The sequence below is a fragment of the Brachycentrus maculatus genome, unplaced genomic scaffold, assembly GCF_059751285.1.
Source record: "Brachycentrus maculatus isolate JH-2025_06_01 unplaced genomic scaffold, ASM5975128v1 h1tg000028l, whole genome shotgun sequence".
NCBI lineage: Eukaryota > Metazoa > Arthropoda > Insecta > Trichoptera > Brachycentridae > Brachycentrus > Brachycentrus maculatus.
The window spans coordinates 740,001-765,452 of NW_028280782.1; the positions used below are offsets into that span (position 1 = coordinate 740,001).

The 25,452-nt window shown below is 31.6% G+C and overlaps 1 protein-coding gene across 1 annotated transcript; it reads left to right on the forward strand.

The window, feature by feature from the left end:
• Positions 1 to 7,332: 7,332 nt before the first annotated feature.
• LOC148312964 (uncharacterized) lies at positions 7,333 to 22,584 on the forward strand. The gene is made up of 4 exons (XM_088270826.1): positions 7,333 to 7,445; positions 15,650 to 15,996; positions 19,041 to 19,296; positions 21,592 to 22,584. Exons 1-4 carry the CDS (start codon positions 7,434 to 7,436, stop codon positions 21,691 to 21,693), a joined length of 717 nt encoding a protein of 238 aa, XP_088126952.1. The 5' UTR covers positions 7,333 to 7,433; the 3' UTR covers positions 21,694 to 22,584.
• Positions 22,585 to 25,452: the final 2,868 nt, after the last annotated feature.

A 25,452-nucleotide genomic window follows, 5' to 3' on the forward strand; every position in this document is an offset into this window, starting at 1 on the left:
TTTACAGAACTTCCAAGAATTTTAGTAGTGTGGTTGTCAATCATGGGTAGAATGTCATACGTGTGTAAAGTGATCACTTAAATCAGCCTATAAAGCCCCATAAATGCCCAGACTTTAATATTTTTCTTGATGTATATTGAGATGTCAAAAAAATAATGAGTATTTAACATGTATTCAATTCAATTCAATTCAATTCAATTTATTCAATAATTAATATATACATTACAAATAAACATTTAAGGCGTATACATTAAAAAAAAAAAAACAAATTAAAAATTACACAAGAAGACTCTTGTTAAATGTGTAGAAGAATCTCGCTTCGGAAAACTCCTTCGGACACATGGAACAGATCAATATCCAATGTGATATTGTTCAACATAGCGGTAGCTCTTCCTACAGGCATAACCATCGGCAGGTTGGTCCTGTGTATAGGAATCTGAAACAATCTATGCCGACGCTGTCTTAGGTAACTATCGGGAACATACAGACCAATGCTCTGGATAATTTCAGGATTATCGATCATACCGCGCAACAATCGATAAAAATGCGTAATCAATTCTATCAATTTTATTATAAATAATCAGGTAATCATATTACTTTTTTCTTAACGTGTAAATCGGGAGTATTAACCCAAATGCAATAAAATACATGGTGAAAAAACATATAATTACCAAGTATTATCATGGTTAACAGGATTTAATTTTATACATGGTATCACAAGAGTTTATTCTCACGATTTCCAACGAAATGGCAAAACATCTCGCAAACGAAGGATAAATTCAAATTACAAAATACAAATTCATTAATTTGTAATTTTGCTTTTTTTTAATTTAAATTTAGAAATTCTTGTCGTCAAGATGGTCTTCTTCTTTTTCTTCTTATTTTAGGCCTTACGGCCTGTTTTTAAGAGGGATTAGCCTCCTGCGACGTCGATTCCCAGCTATCGGCCCATCTCTTTGGTGGTCTGCCCGGGAGTCGTTTACCATGGGGTTGGCCGTACAATGCGATGTGGGGGAGTCTGGATGGTTCCATTCTCCTCACATGCGCATACCATTGTCTTCTTCGTTGCCTTCCCCACCTAACGACATCTTCGATCTCGCATATTTCCCTGATCTTGGCATTTCTCAATCTATCTCGTCAAGATGGGATTAAGGATATCTGCTTGCTAGTTGATATCATTGCTAAACGGACAAAATGGCAAACTCTTTATTCATGTTCACTGGTAAAATTCTTGAAAGATTATTCATAGATGCGTTTAAAATTTGACCTTTAAACTTATAGTATATTAATATTTTTCCGCCTCCATAGTGTAATGGTCAGCAAGCTCGGCTATGTAATTAAATTAGTCAATTTTGGAAAAGAAAATTTGTATGCTTATTGGAGATAATCCAGATTTGTGAACAAGTATTTGGACACACTAAAATTTTCAATAAATTAGCTAGTCAAATTAAAGCTAAAATAAAAATAAATTTAAGGATATTTTATACCGTTTCTCATGTTTGTGATTATAATCCAGGATTCGGTCCTCACATACAAATGATAGAGTTTCTGCTCAATAAAAAGCTTGTTTCATCTCACCATAGATGTATCTAGTGAAATTCTCGTGGATTCAAGCACTATGTTTCAAATTTGAACAATACATATAGATGTTCCAATAATTTGAGTAGTATGGCTGTCAATCGTGGGTTGAATTGGTGAATGTTACACGTGTGTAAAGTGATTACTTTAACCAGCCTTAGACGGTCTTAGGCCCCGTAAATGCCCACACTTTATGTATAATTTATATATTTTTTAATCAACTAATCGTAACGAAAAATTTAGATCCGGAAAGAAAATGTAAAAAAATCTTCAAACTATTTTTTAAACTATTTCCGCCTAAAAATCGACTTTAAGCAGGTATTTTTAAGGTGAATTATAAGATTTATATGCCTTGTAAAAAAGATAATTATATTTCTATGCGTGGACCAAACCAATGATTATAGCATTGACCTTAGACACGATTTGATAATAAAACAGTCATTTAATCCTATCATGTTTTCGTACATTTTTGCAAAATAAAAAAACTTTAAATATTGTCTACTTTTTCAAACTTGGGAAATATAATAAAAAACAAATAATATTGAGGATTGAGAGTGAAATTTCAAAGACACGTTAAAATCTAGAGCTCTCCACTTTTTACATAACTTTTTTTAAATAATGGGTTTCATCACCGTTTGAAAATGATGCGGAATGCATCAAAACACATGTCATACTAGATTTTAAGAAATAGTGGTATTTACCAAGTAAAAACTAATTGATAATGCATAGATTTTACCAGAAAGTGAATCGATTAACGATATTATGGGTTTTCTGTTATTATTTACATTTTACAATTTTTTTTCAAACCATAGATGCTGTGGGAACTCATATATAAAGGAACGTGTTATTTGGGAACAGGGAATTGAACAAACTCAAAAACATACAAACTGCTTACTGTAGAAGAGTAATTGATGCATTTTACCGACGTTTCGTGACGCATTTCGAACTTCATAATCATATGGTCCGCTCGAGAAACATCAACAGTAACAAAGTTGCCTAATAAGTGTTATTTAACCATCTGAATACGCGAACAGAGATAAACTTAGAAATGTCGTACACAAATTACTTACATAATACAATACGCTCATCTCTCGTTTACCTTTCCGCCTACGTTCTACAAACACATCACGTTCTAAAGTAATGTGAAATAAAGTGGATTATTTTTAATGTGCGAATGTATGGCAAACTGTGTGATAAATTTACAACATTTTGAGTACGTCCAAATACTTTTCACAAAATCTGGATTATCTTCAATTTTCCAATGTAAACAAGTCACTCACTCCTTTCAAGAACGTCATAAATCAAAAATCGTCAATTTTAAGTTGTGCATGTTTTCGGAATGCCCAGAAAATGTACAATATTCCAGCAAAAGTGGCATATTTTTAACTTAATATTTACCTGCTACAGGGCAGAAAGCGTTGTTTTTGCATTTTGAAGAAAAGGTATTGTTTAATTATTTTTTGATATATACTAAATATTTTTCAAATGGAGAAAAAACCTTCAGGTTTTACCCAAAAAGATCTGTTGCACAATAAAAAGTTCAATAAGTGGCTTGATATTAATTTTTTAACATTGTATTATATTTTTAAACTTTAAAAACGTTCTCCTGGAAAATCAAGTTTTTTGATTTATGACGTTCTTGAAAGGAGTGAGCGAAGTATTTGGATACACTCAAAATGTTGAAAATAAATTATCTGGTCAAATTAAAAGTTTAAATAATAAAAATGAAAATGGTATTTTCTTCGTTTCTCATGTGTGTGATTATAATCCTGGATTCGGACCTCACATACTAATATATGTAAGAGTTTCTGCTTCGTAAAAAGCTTATTTTACATCTCACCAATAGATGTCTCTAGTGAAGTTCTAGTGATTCAAGAACAAGGTTACTGAATTGGTTCATATATATAGAACTTCCAAGAATTTGAGTAGTGTGGTTGTCAATAATGGGTAGAATTGATGAATGTTACTCGTGTGTAAAGTGATCACTTAAACCAGCCACTTATGACGGTCTTCAGACTCGTAAATGCCCAGACTTCCACATTCTTCTTCATCTTTGATGAGATGTCAAAAAATAATATGATAGTTACTCATTTAGTTTTTTTTTACATATTAGTTTTCATTTAGATTTTTTTTATAATATGTGTAAGTATATTTAAAAAAATGTAAAATAATGATTACCTTTCATTGACTCTTTTCTTTTCAAAAACATACATTTATTTCAAAGCAAAACTTACTTACAAAAGCAAAAAAATCTATTACGTAAAATGTTACCTTGATTTAAATAAAATTAAGTTGCGGGCTATCGATTATCCCGACTTGATAGTGGTCGCCGAATGGAGATGTACTTATTTTTTATACATCCTGTTGAAATTTACTAAAAATAACATGTAGATTGAATTAATTCGCATCTGAACAGGATCTCATTCTCCTCGTACATCCTGTAAACAAATCGAACGATCTCTTGTTAAAAGATCACCGAATTTCGTGCCGGCACTATTTTAGCTGCAAAACCTCTCCTGAATACTAATTCAAGTACAATTCAATACATACCAAAGTGTCTATAAATAATTATAAAACCATGAATGGTAGTTGTGTTGGAATTTGAAATTTTTACCATAAATCTTGCTAGGTATATTATTTCCCAAGGCTAGGACAATTACTCTTAAGTGATAGTCGACGTCAGGGGGCCTGACATGACACGAACAGAAGAAGAAGATTTTTTTTCAGTGAAAATAAATCATTAATAACCTATGTAACAAATCAAATATAAATCATTTTTCTTCAGAGTATTTTGAGTGTGTAAGAATTTTTATTCACAAATACTTATGTGTTTTGTCCACTTAGAAGTTAGGCCTATGGTATATGAAAGTAAAAATATGTAATGGAGTTAGTCTAAGAAAAAAAAATTAAAGAAGAAAAGTAATGATTTAAAAAATACAAAATGTGGTAACAGTAAATAAGTTAGATTATTTTACTGTAGTAAAAAAAAATCATTTCATGTTTTGTACTGACATCTCTTGAAGAAATTGCATTTTATAGAATAAAACAAACACTTATATTATTATGTTATTATACAGACCTGAATGATGGAAGTTTAACTTCTTAAACATGTAGTCTATAATAAAACTCAAGTGGTAAAAAACGAAGTGTTTTCTTTAATCATTGTAACATGTCTTACCACAAAGTTAATGCCGAAACAATAAATAAAATAACACTTAAGTATATGGTTTTTTCCACATATATTTTATTTGACAAGTGACTAGTTTGTACATATATTTGTAAGAGGAAAAACTGTTAGTTGATATTTTAAACTCACACGTAGATATATCCCTAATTGACACCTTCTTTCACATACGAGTTTTCGGCACCATCTTTGTGTTGAGTTAATACCCTGACTTCCATATGTATGGTATGTTGAGATATCAATAAAAGTAAACTATTGATTGATTCGGCAGTCGCTTAGTGGTAATATCTAAAAACTAAATAACTAACCATCACGCCGCTTCCCCGCAGGGGTAGGCAGAGAAAATAGAACGCCACACCACTCTGTCTTTGCAAACATTCTTCGCCTCTTCCACATCATGCATCTCCTCATACATACCCGCCGATGGTTACGACTCCTAACCTGACCACTTTCAAGTATTTGGCATACCTGATCATGCCATGTTTTTCTCGGTCTTCCTCTGCTTCTTTTCCCAACTACACTCGCCTCATAAATTTGTTTTACCGTTCTTTTCTCACTTATTCGTTCTACATGTCCAAACCATCTCAATACGCCTTTCTTAATTTTATCGATAATGCTTATCTCAGCTTTACATTTCTTCCTTATTTCACTATAATATCTATCTATTTCGAATTGAAATATTACTTGTTAAATAAATTATTATTACTAGAACAGTGGTATATACCAAATAAAACTTAAATAAAGAGATATTAATAATAACTTTATTTTAATTATTACATTTTTAATGCTTTTGCATAGATTCAGTTCAGTTCAGTTCTGCTGAAAATTAGCATTTATCATGATTTTTTTAATAATAAAACGACAATTATATATTTTTTTCCACTTTAATTTTTGTTTTGACCATTGGCCAGATTTCATCGTTATCAACACTAGTCTTATGATGCCAAAAACGGCGAAACCCACTAGTCAAATCAAATAAATATGGAAAGAATTAAATGGTTGCTGTTTTATTTTATAAAATGCAATTTCACCAAGAAATTTCAGTACTTACTTAAATTTAATCAGTTTTATTTGCAGCAGGGTAAAATAAAATGAACACAATTTAGTAAAATGACTTGGTGAATACCACTATTTCTTAACATCTATTGTAACACGTGTTTCGGTGCATTCTGCATCATTTTCTAACAACCGTGTTTGAAAATGACGCGGAATACGTTGAAACGCGTGTCAAAATAAATTTTAAAATTTGGTGGAAAACGTATAATGTTACACAAGGCTTATCACCTTTCCTTCATGTGTATAAGCGCCCTTGAGGTAATATTGTACGAAAATGGCGTTTTATAAATTATCAAAATTTATTACTACTACAAAAACGATAAAAATGAGACTGCTTTTATGCGATGCAGTGCTCTATACACCATTAAATGCGGATAAGGGTTAGAAAAATTAAGATATAAATATCCTATGTGACTAACTAACCATTACTCCGCGAGAGAATAAAACGCTACATGACTCTGAATAAAGAAATGAAAATCATATTGTCAGCGTTTTCCAGTATGTTAAAATAATCTGAGGTTCAGATCTTGGATACATCTAATTAAAAAGTTCTCTGCTTAGTAAAAGTTTTCTCCATCAAACATAAACGGCTGTTGTGAATTCATTTGTTTTATGCCATAAGATTGATAAATATATCTAAGAGTTCCAAAAAATTTGAAATTAAAGAACTAGGATATTAGAATACAACATGAATAAAGAAGAATATAGAATTCTGGGCGTTTGCAGAGCTTACGACCTGCCACATTCTAGCTTAAATTATCACGTTATAGACGTGTGACATTGATCATTCTACCAATGATTTAAAACCACACGACTCATTTTTCGGAAATTTTATTTATGGATCAATTGATTGATACCTTCTATATGTATTTAACCTAATGCATGAAAGTGTAGCATGGAGTTGGCAAAAAAGGATGAAAGTAGACTGAATGTAGTCGAAATGCACTCTCTCATACGAACGTGCGTAAAAACTTCGCATGAAATAAATATTCGAATGGCGATACAAGGAAATAATGCAAGGCTGAGATAAGCATAATCCATCAAATTAAAAAGGTGTGTTGAGATGGTTTCGACACATAGAAAAAATGAGTGAGGAAAGGAAGGAAAAACAAATTTATGTTGCAAATATAGGTGGAAAAGGGAGCAGAGGAAGACTGAGGAAAACTTGGCATGTTAAGTTTTCGCTGATTTGTTTTGTTGTTGTTGCCATATCTGATTTCAGTGCATCGTTTTTTGTTTATTATTACAATATATTAAAAACAATTACCGCCTATACTGTTAAGAGAAAAATGTTCGATGGGAAAGAATGCTGGATTTAAAAATTTATTAATCCATCTCGCAGCGGAATTTGTATGGAGAATGGCGACATCGGCTTATGGACTTAGCGCCTTCTGAGTCTAGACGGAGAGGGCTCAGATCCGTAACGAAAGGTCTCAAGCGACGAGGCAGAAAGAAAGTAAGCTAACGGGCGGGGGAGGAGTATATATACGTGGAGGCTTGTGAATGAAGAAAGCATTACACATTCGATACCGGCGCGGTCAATAGGAGAGCCACTCAAAGCTCAAGTTTCTGAGCGACTAACTTAGTGACATATCTGCAAGGACATCCAGTCATAATGAAAGTTCTGGTAAGTTTCACTCAAAGCTAATCAATTTATTTATTAATTTTATCAAATAAATTATTATAAATTACAATAATGTACCCACACAAGGGCACATTTTACAAAATATTTAGCACATTAAAATCATTATCACTATCATTCATCGTACTATGCGTAATACTACCAGTCTACAGTTGGCCTGATGATGGAATGAATATTCTAAAACCGGCAGTCGTAGAAGAATAAATTAAAGATTAAGTTAATAATACAATGTAAACGATGAATGATAACGAATGTTTTTCGTAGATACTTTGTGGCACATTTTATAAACTTTGTTTTAACCACTTTTTAATTATTAATACACTTTAACCAACCGATTTCGATAAGAATCTTGTCATCATCAGGGCATATTAAATTCTTAAACATTAAAAATATTAAAATACTCATAGTTAATTACATTCCCTACCAAAGATAATGATACATTTTACAATATTTGTTTATATAAAATTATAATGAAAGAAAATTGTAAATTAAATACAATATGGCCGAGGGATGCGATCTATTTCATATATATCTACATCCATAATGAATTGTTGAAAAGCTCTTTTTTATTTTTTAATATTTATTATTTTTATTATATATTTTATTTTTATTATTATATATTTTTATTTTTTATTTTTTAAGATAAGATATGGATATAGAAGCAGGTTGTAGGTACAACTTTATTCTGTAATAATCAAAATCATTTTGACCAGAAGAGGTGTGTTATGTTTCGTTTGATGTGTCTCTGTGTTTGAGGTTCTATTTACGTTACCAAAAGTGTTTTAATTGAATGTAGATATTTACTTCTATATTTATGGATTTTTATTTTAAAGGAATAACCCGCAAAGCGTCTATTTAAGATGCTTATCTGCAGGTAGGATAGTAAGAATAGGGAAGGTAAATTTGAAAAATACATCACAAATACCCAGACCAATTGAAAATAAATCTTTCTTGAATTAATTTTGCAATTGGTGGGAATCGAACCCGCGACGCCAGTTTCGCAGTCAAGCGTCTACCCAACTATGCCACGGCGCCTGTTATTATTTCTTATTGGACAATTTACGAAGGGAAGTGAATGAATTTATCTAGTTTTAGGGAAGAATTTCTTCAAGGGTGATTAACAATTTACATAAAATGTTAACATTAGAAACGACGTTACTAAATAGTTATTTTTCACATCAATCTATAAGATAAAAATTATGTTGACATCTCAATGCAGATGAAATAATGTGGAAGTCTGGGTATTTACTGTATTTACTACTTGTTATAAGCAATTTGGAACTTGCATATATCCTTAAATTGTCACGTTATTTCACATATCGCTCACTCCTTTCAAGAACGTCATAAATAAAAAAACTTGATTTTTCAAGAGAACGTTTTTAACGTTTATAAATATTATACAATGTATTAAAAATAAATATCAAGCCACTTACTGAACTTTTTACTGTACAACAGATCTTTTTAGGTAAAACCTGAAGGTTTTTTTCTCCATTTAAAAAATATTTAGTATGTTTAAAAAATAATTAAACAATAACTTTTTTTCAAAATGCAAAAACAACACTTTTTGCCCTGTAGCGGGTAAATATTAACTGTAAAATATTGCTCTTTTGCTGGGATATAGTACATTTTCTGGGCACTCCGAAAACATGCACTAATGAAAATTGTCGATTTTTGATTTATGACGTTCTTGAAAGGAGTGAGCGATATGAGTTCTCAGCACCATCTATTGATTATGTTTGATTTAAATAAGCTAAAATAGCAGAAACACTATATTAAATTAATGCAAGATTCCCAACGAATTATTTTACATACTAGGAGACACCTGAACCCATGATATAAATTGTTTTTATGACGCTTATGATTTGCCCACTTAATATACATATACACCTCTGTCCGCCTCTGTGGTGTAATGGTCAGCGTGTTTAGCTACCGTGCTGGAGGTCCCGGGTTCGATTCCCAGGGGGGGTGAAAAAAAATATAACTGATTTTACACTGTAATATTTATTTGATATTACTCTGGATTGGTTCCTGAAGCGCAAGAGTGATCACCTTGCCTTCGTGTAAGTAATGATCAAGATAACACTGCTTCAATTCGATGCAGTGCCTTATGCACCATTGGGTGCGGATAAGGGTTATAAGTAAGTAAGTAATATATACACAACATTTCAAGGGTGTCAAAATTCTTTTTAACAAATCTGAATTCCTCCACTTAGGAGTTTCTCACATTTTCACATATAAAAATAACTAAGTATTTGTGAACAAGGATTTGGACACACCTAAAATGTTGTTGAATAAATAACTGGCCAAAATATTGTGAAATAAATACTGGTTAATAGCTTCATTCAAATTGAAAATCATGTTTTCAAGCGTCTCCCAGTACGTAAAATAATTCGGGAATGATCTTGTATACATTTTAATATAAAAAGCTCTCTGCCAAATAAAAAGCTTATTCAAATCAACCAAAGATACTGCTGTAAACTCACTCAATACATGTGAAATATATGATTTATATGAGTTAAAAAAATTTGTAGTGTGGTTGTCCATCTTAGGTATAATGGAGAACGTTACACGTATATAAAGTGATCATTTTAACCAGGCTATGTTAGGTCGAAAGCCTTGTAAATACCCAGTAATCCAATTATACACACATTTAAAAAAAATATATGTTTCATCCCACATACCCAAAGACACCTCTAATATCGATATATCATCCGTAGGCTGAATAATTCACTGTCTAATAGAATAAATAATAATTGGAAATAATTCAGATTTGTGAATTAGTATTTGTACACACTCAAAAGTCTGAGAATAAATAATTATAAATTGTTGATAATTCTTATCGTTAAAGGTCACTATTGCAATATTTCATGTGTTGCTAAAACCTCATCGGGAACAATCATACAAACTTAAGAAAATTAAAAATTAATAGAATAAAACAAGCCCATTTCACTATATGTTCATGACGTTCGTTGCAAAAAATATATCGTGAGTACCTACCTGTGAGAATCGATCACCTTCGAAACTATGCGCTATTAGTGTCTGAATTTAATTTTCACATGCTGAAAAATTTTTATGAAATATCACACGGCCTGAAATTTCAAAATATTATAATCGACTTTGTAATATCGTAATATATTCTTATTTTTATGAAGACTGTTATCAATACTTTCTAATTAACTAATTGACTGACTATCCCACAGGGGTAGACAGAGGGAACAGAAAAGAACGCCACACAAATCTGTCTATCCAAACAATATTCGCATCTTTCACACTGATACGTGTATCTTGTCATGCATCTTCTTCTTCTTTAAACCCTTATCTGCACCCCAATGGTGCATAGGGCACTGCATCATATAAACGCAGTGTTATCTCGCTCGTTAGCACATGAAGGAAGTGATCAGCCCTCCACTTCAGGTACCGGTCAAGGGTAATATTGAATAAATATCGGAGTGAAAAAATCACTTTTACTTATTTACTTATATTTATTACTCCCCCTGGGAATCGAACCCAGGACTTCCGGAGTGGTAGCCGATCGTGCTGACTATTACACTATGCGAGGCGGACAAAACGTCTCTTGACCTGACATTTTTCAATTATTTTAAATGCTTTATCATGCCAAGTTTTTCTTGGCTTTTCTCAGCCTGTAATTACAAACATTGCCTTGCATTATTTCCTTAAATCACCATTCAAACATATATCATACATGGTTTCGCCACACCGAGAGATCGCATTTCGACTGTATTCAGTCTTCTTTTATCCTTATTGCCAACCCCTTGTCATATATCAATAACTGTTGAAACTTAAGTTTATTTTATATTACGTAACCAGAAAATATTTTTAAAAAAAAATCATATTCAAAAATCAAAAATTTGAATAAAACTTTCATTACATAAATTTAAAAGTAAAAAATCTTTTCTTCTCATATTTTTTACTTCCTTAAATACATTACTTTTTAATATTATGCACTCAAAACACATAAATAATAAGAAATAATTACCCAATTTTAATTTTCTTCATTTTTACTGTTATGGAATATATATAACGCATAGATAGTAGTTTATGGTACATAATATGTTAGGTGATCACCTCAATTGACCAATGACAGATCGTAAGCCATGTAAATACTCTGACCATACACTCATTTTAATAAATTCATTCGTTTATGGTGAGATATCAATAAAATCATCATAAACTGAATTTTTGAACAAAGCAATTATGTATTTCATTCCACGACCCATAAACAGCGTTTACATCTTTACGTAATATTTTTAAAAATATATAATTAACTTTGTTATGGGCTTCGCTAAGGCATTCTCCATAACATTTATTTTTACAGACGACCTTTTAAAACATTGGAACCGGTCTCGCTTCACATTTCAAAGGTCAGGCTTCGAGAGTTGAATCCAGAACGTTCCAAATTCATTTTAAGCACCAATTACAGTGAAACTTCGATATAACGGACTTATTGGAGGGACAGAGTGTCCGTTAAAACTGAAAGTTTATTATATAAAAAGGTTTTAATATAAATCAAATCTTTATTTGAAAAACACGAATACTCTATTTAGATATAAATAAACAATACATAACACAAACAAAATTCTATCTATTGTCTTGAAGTGACGTTGCTGTTTGACATCGAAGCGCTTGCTTTTGGTAATACAGTACTGCTTTAAAAAGGGAATCAAGTTTCGTTAGCACTTTTGAAGTTTGCTGTTTTTTTTTATAATCAACTATCAAATTAAGAAAATGCGTATAATATAGTACTTTATCTGACGAATAGTCATTAAATGTTATAAGATCGTCGAGATGTGATCTAACCACTGAAAACTTAATTTATGGCGTTGTTGTTGTCCGGCTAGGTGCAGTTTACGAACAAGATGGCTTTATGTCTCAAATTCTAGTTCTAGACAAATGACGTGATTATCATGGCCGCTAAAAAAGTGTTTACATGAAGCGACACTTCAATTTCAACGTGTGTTATATTAATAGAACGTTTTTTATTTTCATTACATTTGGCCGAATTTTTTATCCGTTATGTACGAAGTTTGTTAAATAGAAGTCCGTTTTATCGTGGTTTTACTATACTTGTCAATTATCGAGCATAATGATACCATAAATTGGAAATTTTCACCGGTGTAAAAAGTATTACAACATCTGTTCTATATAAAACTAACTAAGCGGTGGTAGGCAGAGAAAATAGAACGCTACACCACTCTGTCTTTACAAGCAATCTTCGCCTTTTCCACATTCACATAAAAGGTAACAGTCAATAAAATTTTATTTTCTCTATCGTATTTTTGACTCTGACGAAAACAGTATGAAATGGAAATATTTGTCAATAAAAATTTTTCTTTTCAAGGGAAAAACTAAAATAGTAATATCTTTGAAGAAAGTTGATAATTGAGACTCTAAGACAGATCGATAAAGCTGCTATAATATCGGGATACCTTAGAAAAAAGAATATATAAACAAAGTAATGACATGTGTAAGAGCGATTGCCACATATGAGATAGAGACCAGAGCAGACACAGAGAGAACCAAATCTCGTCTATGAACTTCAAAAATGCGGATATTGAGGTGCATAACCGGAAACAATGTAAGAGATCGAATAAAGAACAAGGAAATTCGGAAAATGTGTAGTCAGATGATGAAGACAGCTAAAAAGATTTTGGAATGTCCATACAAGAAAGTAGACTGGCCCGAATTGCTCTTCAAGAGACCTCCAAAGTGATGGCGTGACAGCTGGAAGTCCACAAATATTGATAAGGATAACGGAACAAACAGATCTGAGGATCTTTAAGAAAGAATAATAATAACCAATTGAAGAAAATGACTCTAGATTTTTGGGAAAATGATGTGTAGAAGACGATTCTAGAATGCCCATATCAAAATAGACTTGCTCAAATTGCTTTTCAAGAGAACCCAGACAGAAGAAAACCACCTGGAAGACCTCCGAAGCGATGGCGTGACAGCTGCCAGTCTACATAATAAGATAAAGATAACAGTACAAACAGATCTGAGGATGTATAAGTAGGAGGAAGTGGAAGAAATGAATGAAAGCGATTCAAGATTTTTGGATTGCAGTAAGCAATGTGGTATTGAGTACAATGCCTACATAGAACGTCCTTACAGTATAAAAGGTTGCGGTAATATGCGTTTCCCCTCACCTCGCGGTCTTCATCGTCTCAAACTCGCTCAGGGCAACTTTCAATTTCATCCGACAAGATGTTCGGCTTCGTTAAATGATTGCATCGCGTGTAGTTTAATGCAAATTACCTCATCGCCATATCTCCACACAGCGAGATGCGCCGCGGAGAGGTGACAGATCTTGGGCAATCGCTGATTCGAATCTGAGAACTGTGGAATCGGATCTCGGGTATTGGCCAATCGGTTCGTAACCTACATACATCGGTATCGATGGCATTTTAATCGAATATTACACCAATATACGCACGCATCTATTACTTTATTTGTAATATTTCATCACACACGTAATTACAAATTACGATAAAGTGCCCACACTGAGTTCTTCCACACCAAGAGCACATTTTAAAATTATTATCTAAAAAAAAACAACCCTGATGTATGGAACCGAAGCATAGAATTGCCAAAACAAGGATGAAAGTATACTAAATGCAATTGAAATATCGTAGTTCACGTTTATTGATATTTTAAGAATACAAACATTATTAATTTAATGTTTTTATTTTTTATTTCACCATCACAAAATTACAAATTATAATGATGTGCCCTCACTGAGTTTCGAGTGAGGGCACATTTTTCAAAACTTGTTTATGGCATGCAATCAAATACGTCTTGGCCGAATGATGAAAATCTTTTTCATATCTACCCATTATCCATTTACAAATAGCTCTTTTTAAATTATTTTCACTAAAGAAGGTAGGCATGTGTTAGGTTTTGTTCTGATGTGTTTCTATATTTAGGATCTTGTAGTTTTCTTGTTTTATGTACGTTTCCATAAAGTGTGTTAATTGTGATTTATGTGCTTTGATGGGAGGTGCTTCTTGTGTAGTGTGAAAGTAATTCTTAAATGCATATGTAAGGATTGTTTAAGCGTATAGTTGTTTGACCGTCGTAACTTGAAATTTGTTGAATATTTCCTGTTTGATATTCATTATTGATTTTTAGGCATCTCAGAATAATCCAACTACATTATACATTTATGAATAGTTTTTTTTATAAACTTTATAAAATTAAACAACTTTGTTTTAACCACTTTTTTATTATAAGTACACTTTAACCTACCAGTTTCGACAAGAACCTTGTCATCATCAGGATTTATTAAATTCTAAAACATTAAAAATATTAAAATACTCATAATTAATTACATTCCCTTACCAAAAACTTCCACACACTCCGTAAAAATCCTAAATGTTATTTTTATTGTGCTTTGCGTAGAAACGCACAATTAGCAATTAGTACACGAAACCGGTTGGTTAAAGTGAACTTTTAATAAAAAAGTGGTTAAAACAAAGTTGTTTAATTTTATAAAGTTTATAAACTATGCCGAAGTATCTGCGAAAAACATTAAAAATAAAGCTCTTTTATACTTCGTTTAGTTTTTTAATTTTATATTTTTTGGATAATGGAAGCAAGATGAACATACAACTTTATGGCATAATTATCAAAGCTGGTTTAACCAAAAGAGGTATGTGTTAGATTCTGTTTAAAATATATTGCCATTTTCATAGTAATTTGCTAGAAAATGAAACGTGGGAACTGAGATTGTGAAAGAAAAATCATTATATATGCTATATATGGACTATAAATAGATAAAACCATTTAATAATCACCATCAAAACGCCTTCAGGGCATCGATTGCAAAAATAAATAAACGTTTTTAAACTACAATTTCATTTAACTAACAAACCATCACGACGCTTCCCCGCAGTGGGAGGCAAACAAAATAGAACGCCACACCGATCTGTTTTTGCAAACGATCTGCGTTTCTTCGCTCATTTACGAATCTCCTCATGAATGATAAGGAGAATATTATATTACTATACCACAAAGTCAAAAATGCTTTTTAAATAAGTTTTCAGAGATATATAAACAAATTAATAAACGTAGTTTAAAAAAAACACCATTTTAATGCAGTTTACTTTATTGACAATAAAACCTTAAAAATGTGTTCGGTTTAAACTAATATTTCTGTTTCCTAATTGCAGATTTTCGCAATCCTGGTGGCGTTTGCCGTGGCCTCGCCTCAGCGCCGTCTGCAGCCGAAGCAGCAACAACAGCCACAGCAGCAAAGGAGTCTAGACCAGCAGCAGCAACCCAGTGATCAAGACTACCGCCAGCCCATCAACGTACCGGACTACAACCAGCCGCAGCAGAACTACAACCAGCCTCAGCAGCAGAGCTACAAGCAAGAGGCCTACAAGCAAGAGGCATACAAGCAAGAATCCTACAAGCCCCAAGACTTCAAGGCCAGAGATCCTTCAGAGACCACAACCTGGATTCCCATCATCAAATTCGCTAAAGAACAGGAAACAGATGGCAGCTACAAGACATCGTAAGTAAAAAAGAAATATTATGGATATCTCAACTTTTTATTGTGGTTTATGTAGAGACAAAATAAAGATTTCACGCATTCGTGTAAGCCTGGGCGTAACAGACATAAATAGAAAGGTAGAGGAAAGATGGTATGGGCATATAGGACACTGAAAACCCAAGCATGTCGTAAACCTGGCAATATAAATGGATCTTCTTCGAAAGATATCTAGAGGAAGACCAAAAAATTCGTGGATGCTGCAAAGAGAAAACATGGTTCGAAGCCATGGCCTAAGTGACAACAGTCAACAGTCCAGTTTCTTCTGTCCAGTTTCTTAGTGTAAAAAACACGTGATTTCTTCACGTGTTTTTTACACAGTGTGCATATCACTTTATTTTTTATAGCGTTATTATTATCCAAGGTAGAACATTCAAGATTTCTACTTCTTAAGCTGTCTTAAATTTCTCTCTGACCTTTAAACGAATCGTTGCTATTTGTTATACAGAGATATTATGACATAATATTTATAGTTTCGATACCTAGTCAATGAAATATTCATATACTGTGGTAATATTTGAAATATTACCACTCGTTACGTTTCTGACCTCAAACGGTGGGATGACACACTTTCTTCTTGGGCAATATGCAAAGAGAAGAATCTCATAGCATCATAGCGTATTAGTTTCCTCAATTTTACTCTGCAAAATTGTACATACATGCAAACTGTGAAAGATCGTCTGGCAATTTCTTATGTCATCAAAGATGAATTAGCATTCAGCGATGTGCTATTATATTCTGCAGAAGTTTGTTTAAAATATATTATACAATGAATTGATAATAACTTTCACAATATTTTAAGCAAGTAACAGATCTGCATGATGTGATATTTACCAAAGTTTTATCTTTATTAATTACTTAATATAGATGAAGAAGAACACGGTAGTCTACCACCTGGTTTTAAAACCGATCATAGGCTAGTTTGTTCACTTATCTAGAATATCCACTTAGTAGTTATTATACTTTTGTTTAGATTTTTGACATCTTTACGTAGAAAATAAAGAGTTCAAGTATTCGTGAAAGCCTGAGTTTAACAGACATAAATAGTAAGGTAGAGGAAAGGCAATTGAAATGGTATGGGCACATAGGCAATCGCCATGGATCTTCCTCGAAAGCCATCTAAAGGAAGACCAACGAATTCATGGATGCTGCAGAAAGATAACATGATTCGAAGGTGACGTGATAGAAGGACCTATAACCTGAGGACGAGAGCTGATCCCAACTTATATAAAGTCAACGATGAATGATAAGGAGAGTGTTATATAACCATACCACAAAGTAAACAATGCTTGTACAAAATATATATGAAAAATATCATGATCGATTTTAAAATAGGATTGATTCGTCTACGATAGACTATGAATTATGTAAATGTGAAATGTATATGTATAATATTAAAAATTCTACGATCATAAAATATTATTTTATCAAAGATGATATCCTGAATTGCACAAAAAATAAATCACTCTTTGATAAGGCATCCAAGCGAGCTTCTCACGTATTGAATTGCATCAAGGAATATATAATTACATGGTGATTTATGAAAAAAAGTTTTCTCGGAATTTCAGTTCGACCATTAACTACAAAACAAAAAATCTTTGATACATACTGATTTATGTATATTCAAAAGGTTCTCAACTTGAAACGAAACATTTCTTTTAAGAAATAAAATGGAAGCCAAAGCATTTCAGAGCTTACGACCTGTCATAGACTCGTTTAAGTGATAGTACTATTCCACCACACTGCTTAGATTGACTTATATTGAATTTTAGAAACTCATACATATAACATATAATTCACACGTCATATCTTTGGTTGATTTCAGTAAGCTTTTATAATACCAGAGACTATCGTTTAAAAATGCCATAACAAGGCAATACAATTGTCATAAAATTGATTTTTATGTGTTTTTAAAACAATAAAATACAACGTAGTACATCTTTTAATTTTCATATGTGTGCAGGGTCCTTCACGAACTATTTTCTATTCTGTGAGACGCCTGAAAAATGTTGTTCTACCAAGAAATGCCAATACAAAACTCAAGTATAATTACGATGAGGATTTTTTTACAATAGATAGAAACACACATCATAACTATACAGTTAACAGTTAAACAAATAGTTATATCATTTTTGACAAAAAATACTAAAAAGAATATTGATCTCTGGGCATTTACGGGTCTTACGACCGTCATAGGCTGTATCGCTCACTCCTTTCAAGAACGTCATAAATAAAAAATCATAAATTTTTAGTTGTGCATGTTTTCGGAATGCCCAAAAAATATACTATATCCCAGCAAAAGTGGCATATTTTTAAATCAAAATTTACCCGCCACATGGCAGAAAGTGTTGTTTTTGCATTTTGAAAAAAAGATATTATTTAATTATTTTTATAAATACACTAAATAGTTTTCAAATGGAGAAAAACCGTCAGGTTTCACCTAAAAAAATCTGTTGCACAGTAAAAAGTTGAATAATTGGCTTGATATTTATTTTTAATCCATTGTTTTAAATAAAATAATAATAAAACCCTTATCCGCACCCCAATGGTGCATAGGGCACTGCGTCATATAAACGCAGTGTTATCTTGATCGTTTACACATGAAGGAAAGGTGATCAGCCCTCCGCTTCAGGTTCCAGTCCAGGGTAATATTGAATAAATATGACAGTGAAAAAATCACTTATATTTATTTTACCCCCCTTGGGAATCGAACCCGGGACCTCCAGAACGGTAGCCGAGCGTGCTGACCATTACACTACGGAGGCGGATTGTATTATATTTTTAAAATTTAAAAAAGTCCTCCTGAAAAATTAAGTTTTTTTTATTTATGACGTTCTTTAAAGGAGTGAGCGATATGTCAAAAAATAACATGAATAATAACTCCTATAATTGGAGATAATCCAGATTTGTGAAAACTCAAAATCATGTAGAATTTACTTACACCAAGAAAAGCCAGAACAAAACTGAAATACAAATGAGGACTAATGAGTAGGTACTTAAATTTTTAGATACGAAACCGGGAACAACATCATCGCCGAAGAGACTGGTTTCTTGAAGAACAACGCCGAGAATGAGATTCCATCTCTGGTGCAGCACGGCTCCTACTCCTACAGCGCCCCGGACGGCCAGCTCATCACCGTGGAGTACACTGCTGATGAGTTCGGCTTCCGGGCCACCGGTCCTCATATCCCCACACCACCCCCGGTGTCGCCCGAGATCCAGAAGGGGCTGGACCTCATCTACGCTGGCATCAAGGCTAACGAGGTACGGACTTTTCTTCTTTTAGGACTAGGTCCTGTCATTCTTGGGTCGCTCCTGGGAGGTGGAAGACCAGCTATCCTTCCATCGTTTAGGTGGTCTTCCTGGGGGTCTGACCCCACCTATGCTGCTATGTGTGTGCCACCCTCACTACTCGATCCGAACTCGCTCTTCTCACATGATCTCCTAAGAAACGTCTTCTTTCTCTTCCCATCGCACAACATCTTCAACATCGCAGATTTTTCTTATATCTGAGTTTTTAACTCTGTCGCGAAGTGTTAGGCCTGCAATGGGTCGTAGAGTCTTTATTTCCGATGTCCGATGTCGACGACGGACTTCTTATTCTTCTTAATCATAGAGAACTGCGTCAAATTATTGATGTAAGTTAAGTTGCTCATCAATTATATGAAGGCAAGCTGATACTTCTTCGTCTTTTGTCACAATCCTGTAGATTGGTCTGCAGCAACAATTGACACCCTCTTTGCCACTTTGGTCTATTTTGCGAAACCCTCTTCAGCTCCTCATACGTCGAACAGTCCATGTCTTCGTATAAGTCTCAAAAATATTCGCGGTGGGGCGTTCTCTGGCGTTTGTTCCCTCGATCGTCTCCTTTATTATTAGGTGCAGAAAGTTGTTGCAATCATTACTAGGGTTTTAAAAAAAAACACTCTTATTTTATTTGAGCCATCTGGGATTCGAGCCCGCGACAGCGCCTGTTATGGATTTAGGTAGTGGAATATTATCAGTAAAGGATTGCTAGTTCCTTGACTTGGGTTCATTCCATATACTTATTAGTAAGTATATTGAATAAACCAAAGTCGATTAGTCTCTCCAACAAAGAGTGATCGCTTTGTAGGAAAGACTAATCTAGAATGCTCTAGAAAGCGGGTAAAAGTTGGTGTCAATGCAACAGCATGGTTCTTCTTGTTCATTATGTTATTTCTATTTTAAAATACTTCCTTGGATTTTCTAAATCTCTCTTTATTCTCGACTGTTTTAATATCTTATTTTACAACCTTTACACATTCAATGGCGGAATGTTGTTGTCACTACTGTGTCACCAACTTACCCCATTGAAAGCTTGTCACTAACATAGTCTTGAAAACCTTGAAAGCTCTTTAATTTTATTTTGTACGATGCTCATCAGGGGGTATAGATCTCTTATTGTTTATGTGTCATATCAGGTCCCTTCTGAGAGTATATGTCCATGTGTTGGCAGCTCTAGACAGTACCTCAAGTGTTCAAATCCTTATTCCACCAATTGAACATCTATCATACGTCGTTTTGCGTTCAGGTGTTTTTTATTTACATTTTTTAAATTGTGAAAAGACCCTGTCGACTCATACCACACCTTCTCAAAATCTTCACAAAATCTGCTCAGGGTCGTGAGAATTAACCCATCTCAATTTATCACTATTAAATATCAAAATTCAAATTGAATATATGATAAATTGCATGATAGATTGAATAATAATACCACATATTTTATTATTATTATATCAAAGGCGTGGTTGGGTCTAATAAAATAACATGTTATTCAGGCACTGGCTATCCACCCATTTTTATATTTTCACAGAATCTATTCGAACTGTGGTTTTAATCTGATAAATAACCTGTATCATTAAAATGCTCGTACTTAAAAAATTATATTATCAATTCCATTAAAAAAAATTATGTTATTTTGTTAAAATTCTTTAATATTTTTAAATAAATCGTTGACTGTTTTGAAAATTTGACATTGAGGTATATAAAATGCCTTTTTATGGATATTTATATATATTTTTTTAAAATTTTTTGAATCAATTAGATGAAACAATTTTTGTGCTTACGTAATTACAATCTATATTTATATAATTCGTGAACATGGTAAAATATGGTATTAAAATGAATATTTAAATGATATTTTAATATCTTTTTTTAGTAGAAAGATTGATATGTAGTAAGTTCCGAGACCTTTTTTTATTTGAAAAAGATGAATATTTGTGTTTTTATTACTTGCAAAAATATTTAAATTTAATACTATTTCTGATAAAAAAAAAGCCTAAGCGGCTCATTATTAGAAATAGGTATCAAAGTGTGGTAGAGTGAGTTCGAACCGAGAAACTCTCACTCAACCACGGGACCACAGCCGACACTTTAATTTCAAAAAAACCCTGCATGTATTACGAGAGAATTTTTCAGTAAGATTTTGAAGCAGACCAATTTTGTTGTATGTATAGCACATACTACTGTTTTGGATGTGAAATTCACTGACGACAATTTCAGTAAAAGGTCTCTGTTTATTTTAAATTTTATTTTCAGGAGAGGCTAGCAAGAGAGCAGAAGGAACATCCTGAAGAATTCGCCAAGAAGCAAGCCGATCGCGCTGCCCTCGACTTCGCTGGACATTACTACCCTCAATAAGTGAAATTACGATACCCAGACCTAAACACCTCTTATCTCCTATGATTTCCTGTTATTCCTACTGCACCTAAATTCCTACTTCGTCCTACCTCTAACCCTTTTATATGTATAATATACACGTATTTTTAAATACCATACAATTTTATATACAGACTTGTTATTTACGCACATCTTACAAATATTTAGAAATACAATAACTCATTACTCTTTAAGTATTAAATCATTATAACAGTACATAACTTCAAACTAATATAGAGTCCATTAGTAATCCGTCAAAGTATTTTGTATTTTTTTACTATTAAATAGATTTTTTATAAATCATTTGATTTAACTACAGTAGTACACTACTGATAAAAAATAACTATCCAATATATGTATTTTTTGAAGGATTGTTCATCGATTATATTAATTGGTGACATAAGAATGATAAGCGAAAAACAAATCTTTCTTTAAAGCATTGTTTATAAAGCACGTATTAATTTTTGCACTGTCTTTTTTTTACTTAATTTTACCACACTCTATCCTCTTTTACTTATTTGACCACATCTTAAAATATTTTAAATCTGTGATAATAATTGTTTTAATGGCTTTTAATTATTGCACAGCATCATGCTTCCTCTCCATTCTATTATTTCTATTTTAATACAATTCCTTAGATTCTCTAAATCTCTCTTCATTCACCGCTGTTTTTTTACAACCTACACACTTGTTTTCTTCTGCTCCATCATTTATCTCAATAATAACACATGCACGTTCACACTTTGACTATACCGTTCCTTCACCTTTTTACGTTATAACGTGAACTTGTGAATTATTTATTTTCTACTCTTGTAATATTTTTTTTTGTTTCATTGTATATAGAACTGAAAACGAATAAATTTATGTAACAAACATCCCTGCGTCTTTATTTATCTTCTGAATTTCTACATAAATATGTATTTGTATATATATATATAAATATATATATGTATATATATATATATATATATATATATATATATATATATATATATATATATATATATATATATATATATATGTATATATATATATATATATATATATATATATATATATATATATATATATATATATATATATATACATACATATATATATATATATATATATATATATATATATATATATATATATATATATATATATATATATATATATATATATATATATATATATATATATATATATATATATATATATATATATATATATATATATATATATATATATATATATATATATATATATATATTTATATATATATATATATATATATATATATATATATATATATATATATATATATATATATATATATATATATATATATATATATATATATATATATATATATATATATATATATATTTATATATATATAAATATATATATATATTTATATATATATATATATATATATATATATATATATATATATATATATATATATATATATATTTATATATATATAAATATATATATATATTTATATATATATATATATATATATATATATATATATATATATATATATATATATATATATATATATATATATATATAAAAATATACATATATATATATATATTTATATATATATGTGTGTGTTTATATATACATATAGCATTTATCGTTTTAAAACGAAAGAAGATGGAAGTTTTAACATCCTAGGGCTTACGACCTGGCATTTGTCTGATCACTGCCCATTACTGAAAATAATATTTTTAAAATACAATGTAATACTAATAATTTATCATAATTATGTTATATAAGTAGCACAATATCGACTCAAATGTAAAGGTCATAATATAAGACATCCAGGCCTGCTTCTTACGATCGCGGAAGGTATTTGCGAAGCCACGAACTACAGATGAAACTTAAACTACATGGACCATATTATCTCCGACATGAAGACATTGAAGATACGAGCGAAGGATAGAGCTGGGTGGATATTGACCATTTCAGAAGCAAACCAAATATCACAAAGATTGTAACCCACCAAGAAAAATATCATATCAGGGGAGAGCATTCCATATAGGCAGAAAAGCAGTGCCTATCCTAACTTACAAAGTATAAAAAAATATAAAAACGCAACCAGTACCTATTAAACCTTACTAAGTAGTACCTACCAGCTTACCTTACTACCTCTATTGCCTACCCCAATCAATTCCCTGTACACGCCACTGCATATAATATTACTTATCGTAATGTAAGCCTAGATGGAATTATATACTACATGTAGTAAATAAAGACCTGAATTAAAATTACGAAAATAAAAATCATAACACATGAACCAATTCAAAAAATATGTTATAGTTTTTAGTTAAATTGGCTGTATTCGTGCCTAATAAGTAAGGAATCACGTTCAACTCAAGATGAATTTTTTCTTTATGTAGAAAAAAAAATATTTGTGTTTTTATTATTTACACAAATATTACATTTTCGTACTATTTCTGTGAGCCTAAGCGGATTATTATTAGAAATGGGTATCGAATTGTGGTAGAGTGGGTTCGAACCGTAAAACTCTGACTTAAGAGTCTGCGACACTAACCACGGGACCACACACGACAGAAAATTTAAAAAAATAATCAAAATGTGATTATTCTACTACTCAATTGTTCTAAAGCAATGATAATTAAAATTTAACTGTTAATTTGCAGATGTCGCTATTATTAATGTAACCGGATATTTAACAAACCCGTGATTTGAATAAAAACGCCATTCAAATATATTTTTTTTAAATGTGAAAAAGTATTAAAAATAAAATATATTACTTATATAGATACGAATTTTCCCAATATTTTGAGTGTGTCTAAATATTTTTTTCACAAATCTGGGTTTCTCCACCAGGGGGTTATTTATACGTTTTAGACATCTTAACATAGACGAAGAAAAATATGGTCGAGTTTTTTGCTGAGCGACATCTATGAACTTTTTGATATTTTAGGTAACACTGCCATCTACCGGATTTTTATGTAACATATTAGTCTGAAACATGCTCATAGAAAGACTTTTAAAATAATGTATCATTAACCTACAGGATATAAAGACGTATTTTTCTTCTATTATTTTTTACACTTTTTATTATATAAAAAAATGCTAACCATTCCGCCACTTCACCGACGAGGTAGGCAGAGAGAATAGAATGCCAATCAGTCTTTGCCCACAATCTTCGCCTCCTCCACGTTCATGCATCTTTTACACACAGACACGCCGATTATTCCCAACTTTGACCTGACCACTTTCAATCATTTGAAATACTTGATCATGCCAAGTATTCCTCGGTCTTTCTCTGCGTCCATTATTAACAACATTTGCCTCATAAATTTGTTTTACGTTATCCTTTCTCCACTCATTCAATTAACATTTCCAACCCATCTCTCAACACACCTTTCATGAAAAAAAGTAAATTCCGTTGTCGTATTTTATTAAATAATAATAATTACTGATTTTTTCAATGTATGGTATTGGCAAAAGAAAAATGAAAGTAGACTGAATGCCGTCAAAATGTGTTCTCTCAGACGAATGTGCGGCAAAGGGATGAATTCTTGAAAATAAAAAGCTTCTTTTCATCTCACCAATAGATGTCTGTAGTGAAATTCTGTTGATTCAAGAACAACGTTTCTAAATTGGTTCATATGTATGTATATATATCTATAAATATATATTTATATATATATAAATATATATATATATATATATATATATATATATATATATATATATATATATATATAT

Coding starts and splice junctions, on each gene's coding strand:
- LOC148312964 (XM_088270826.1), top strand. Junction 15,997..19,040: donor GATGGCAGCTACAAGACATC/GTAAGTAAAAAA, acceptor TTAAATTTTTAG/ATACGAAACCGGGAACAACA. Junction 19,297..21,591: donor CTGGCATCAAGGCTAACGAG/GTACGGACTTTT, acceptor TTTTATTTTCAG/GAGAGGCTAGCAAGAGAGCA.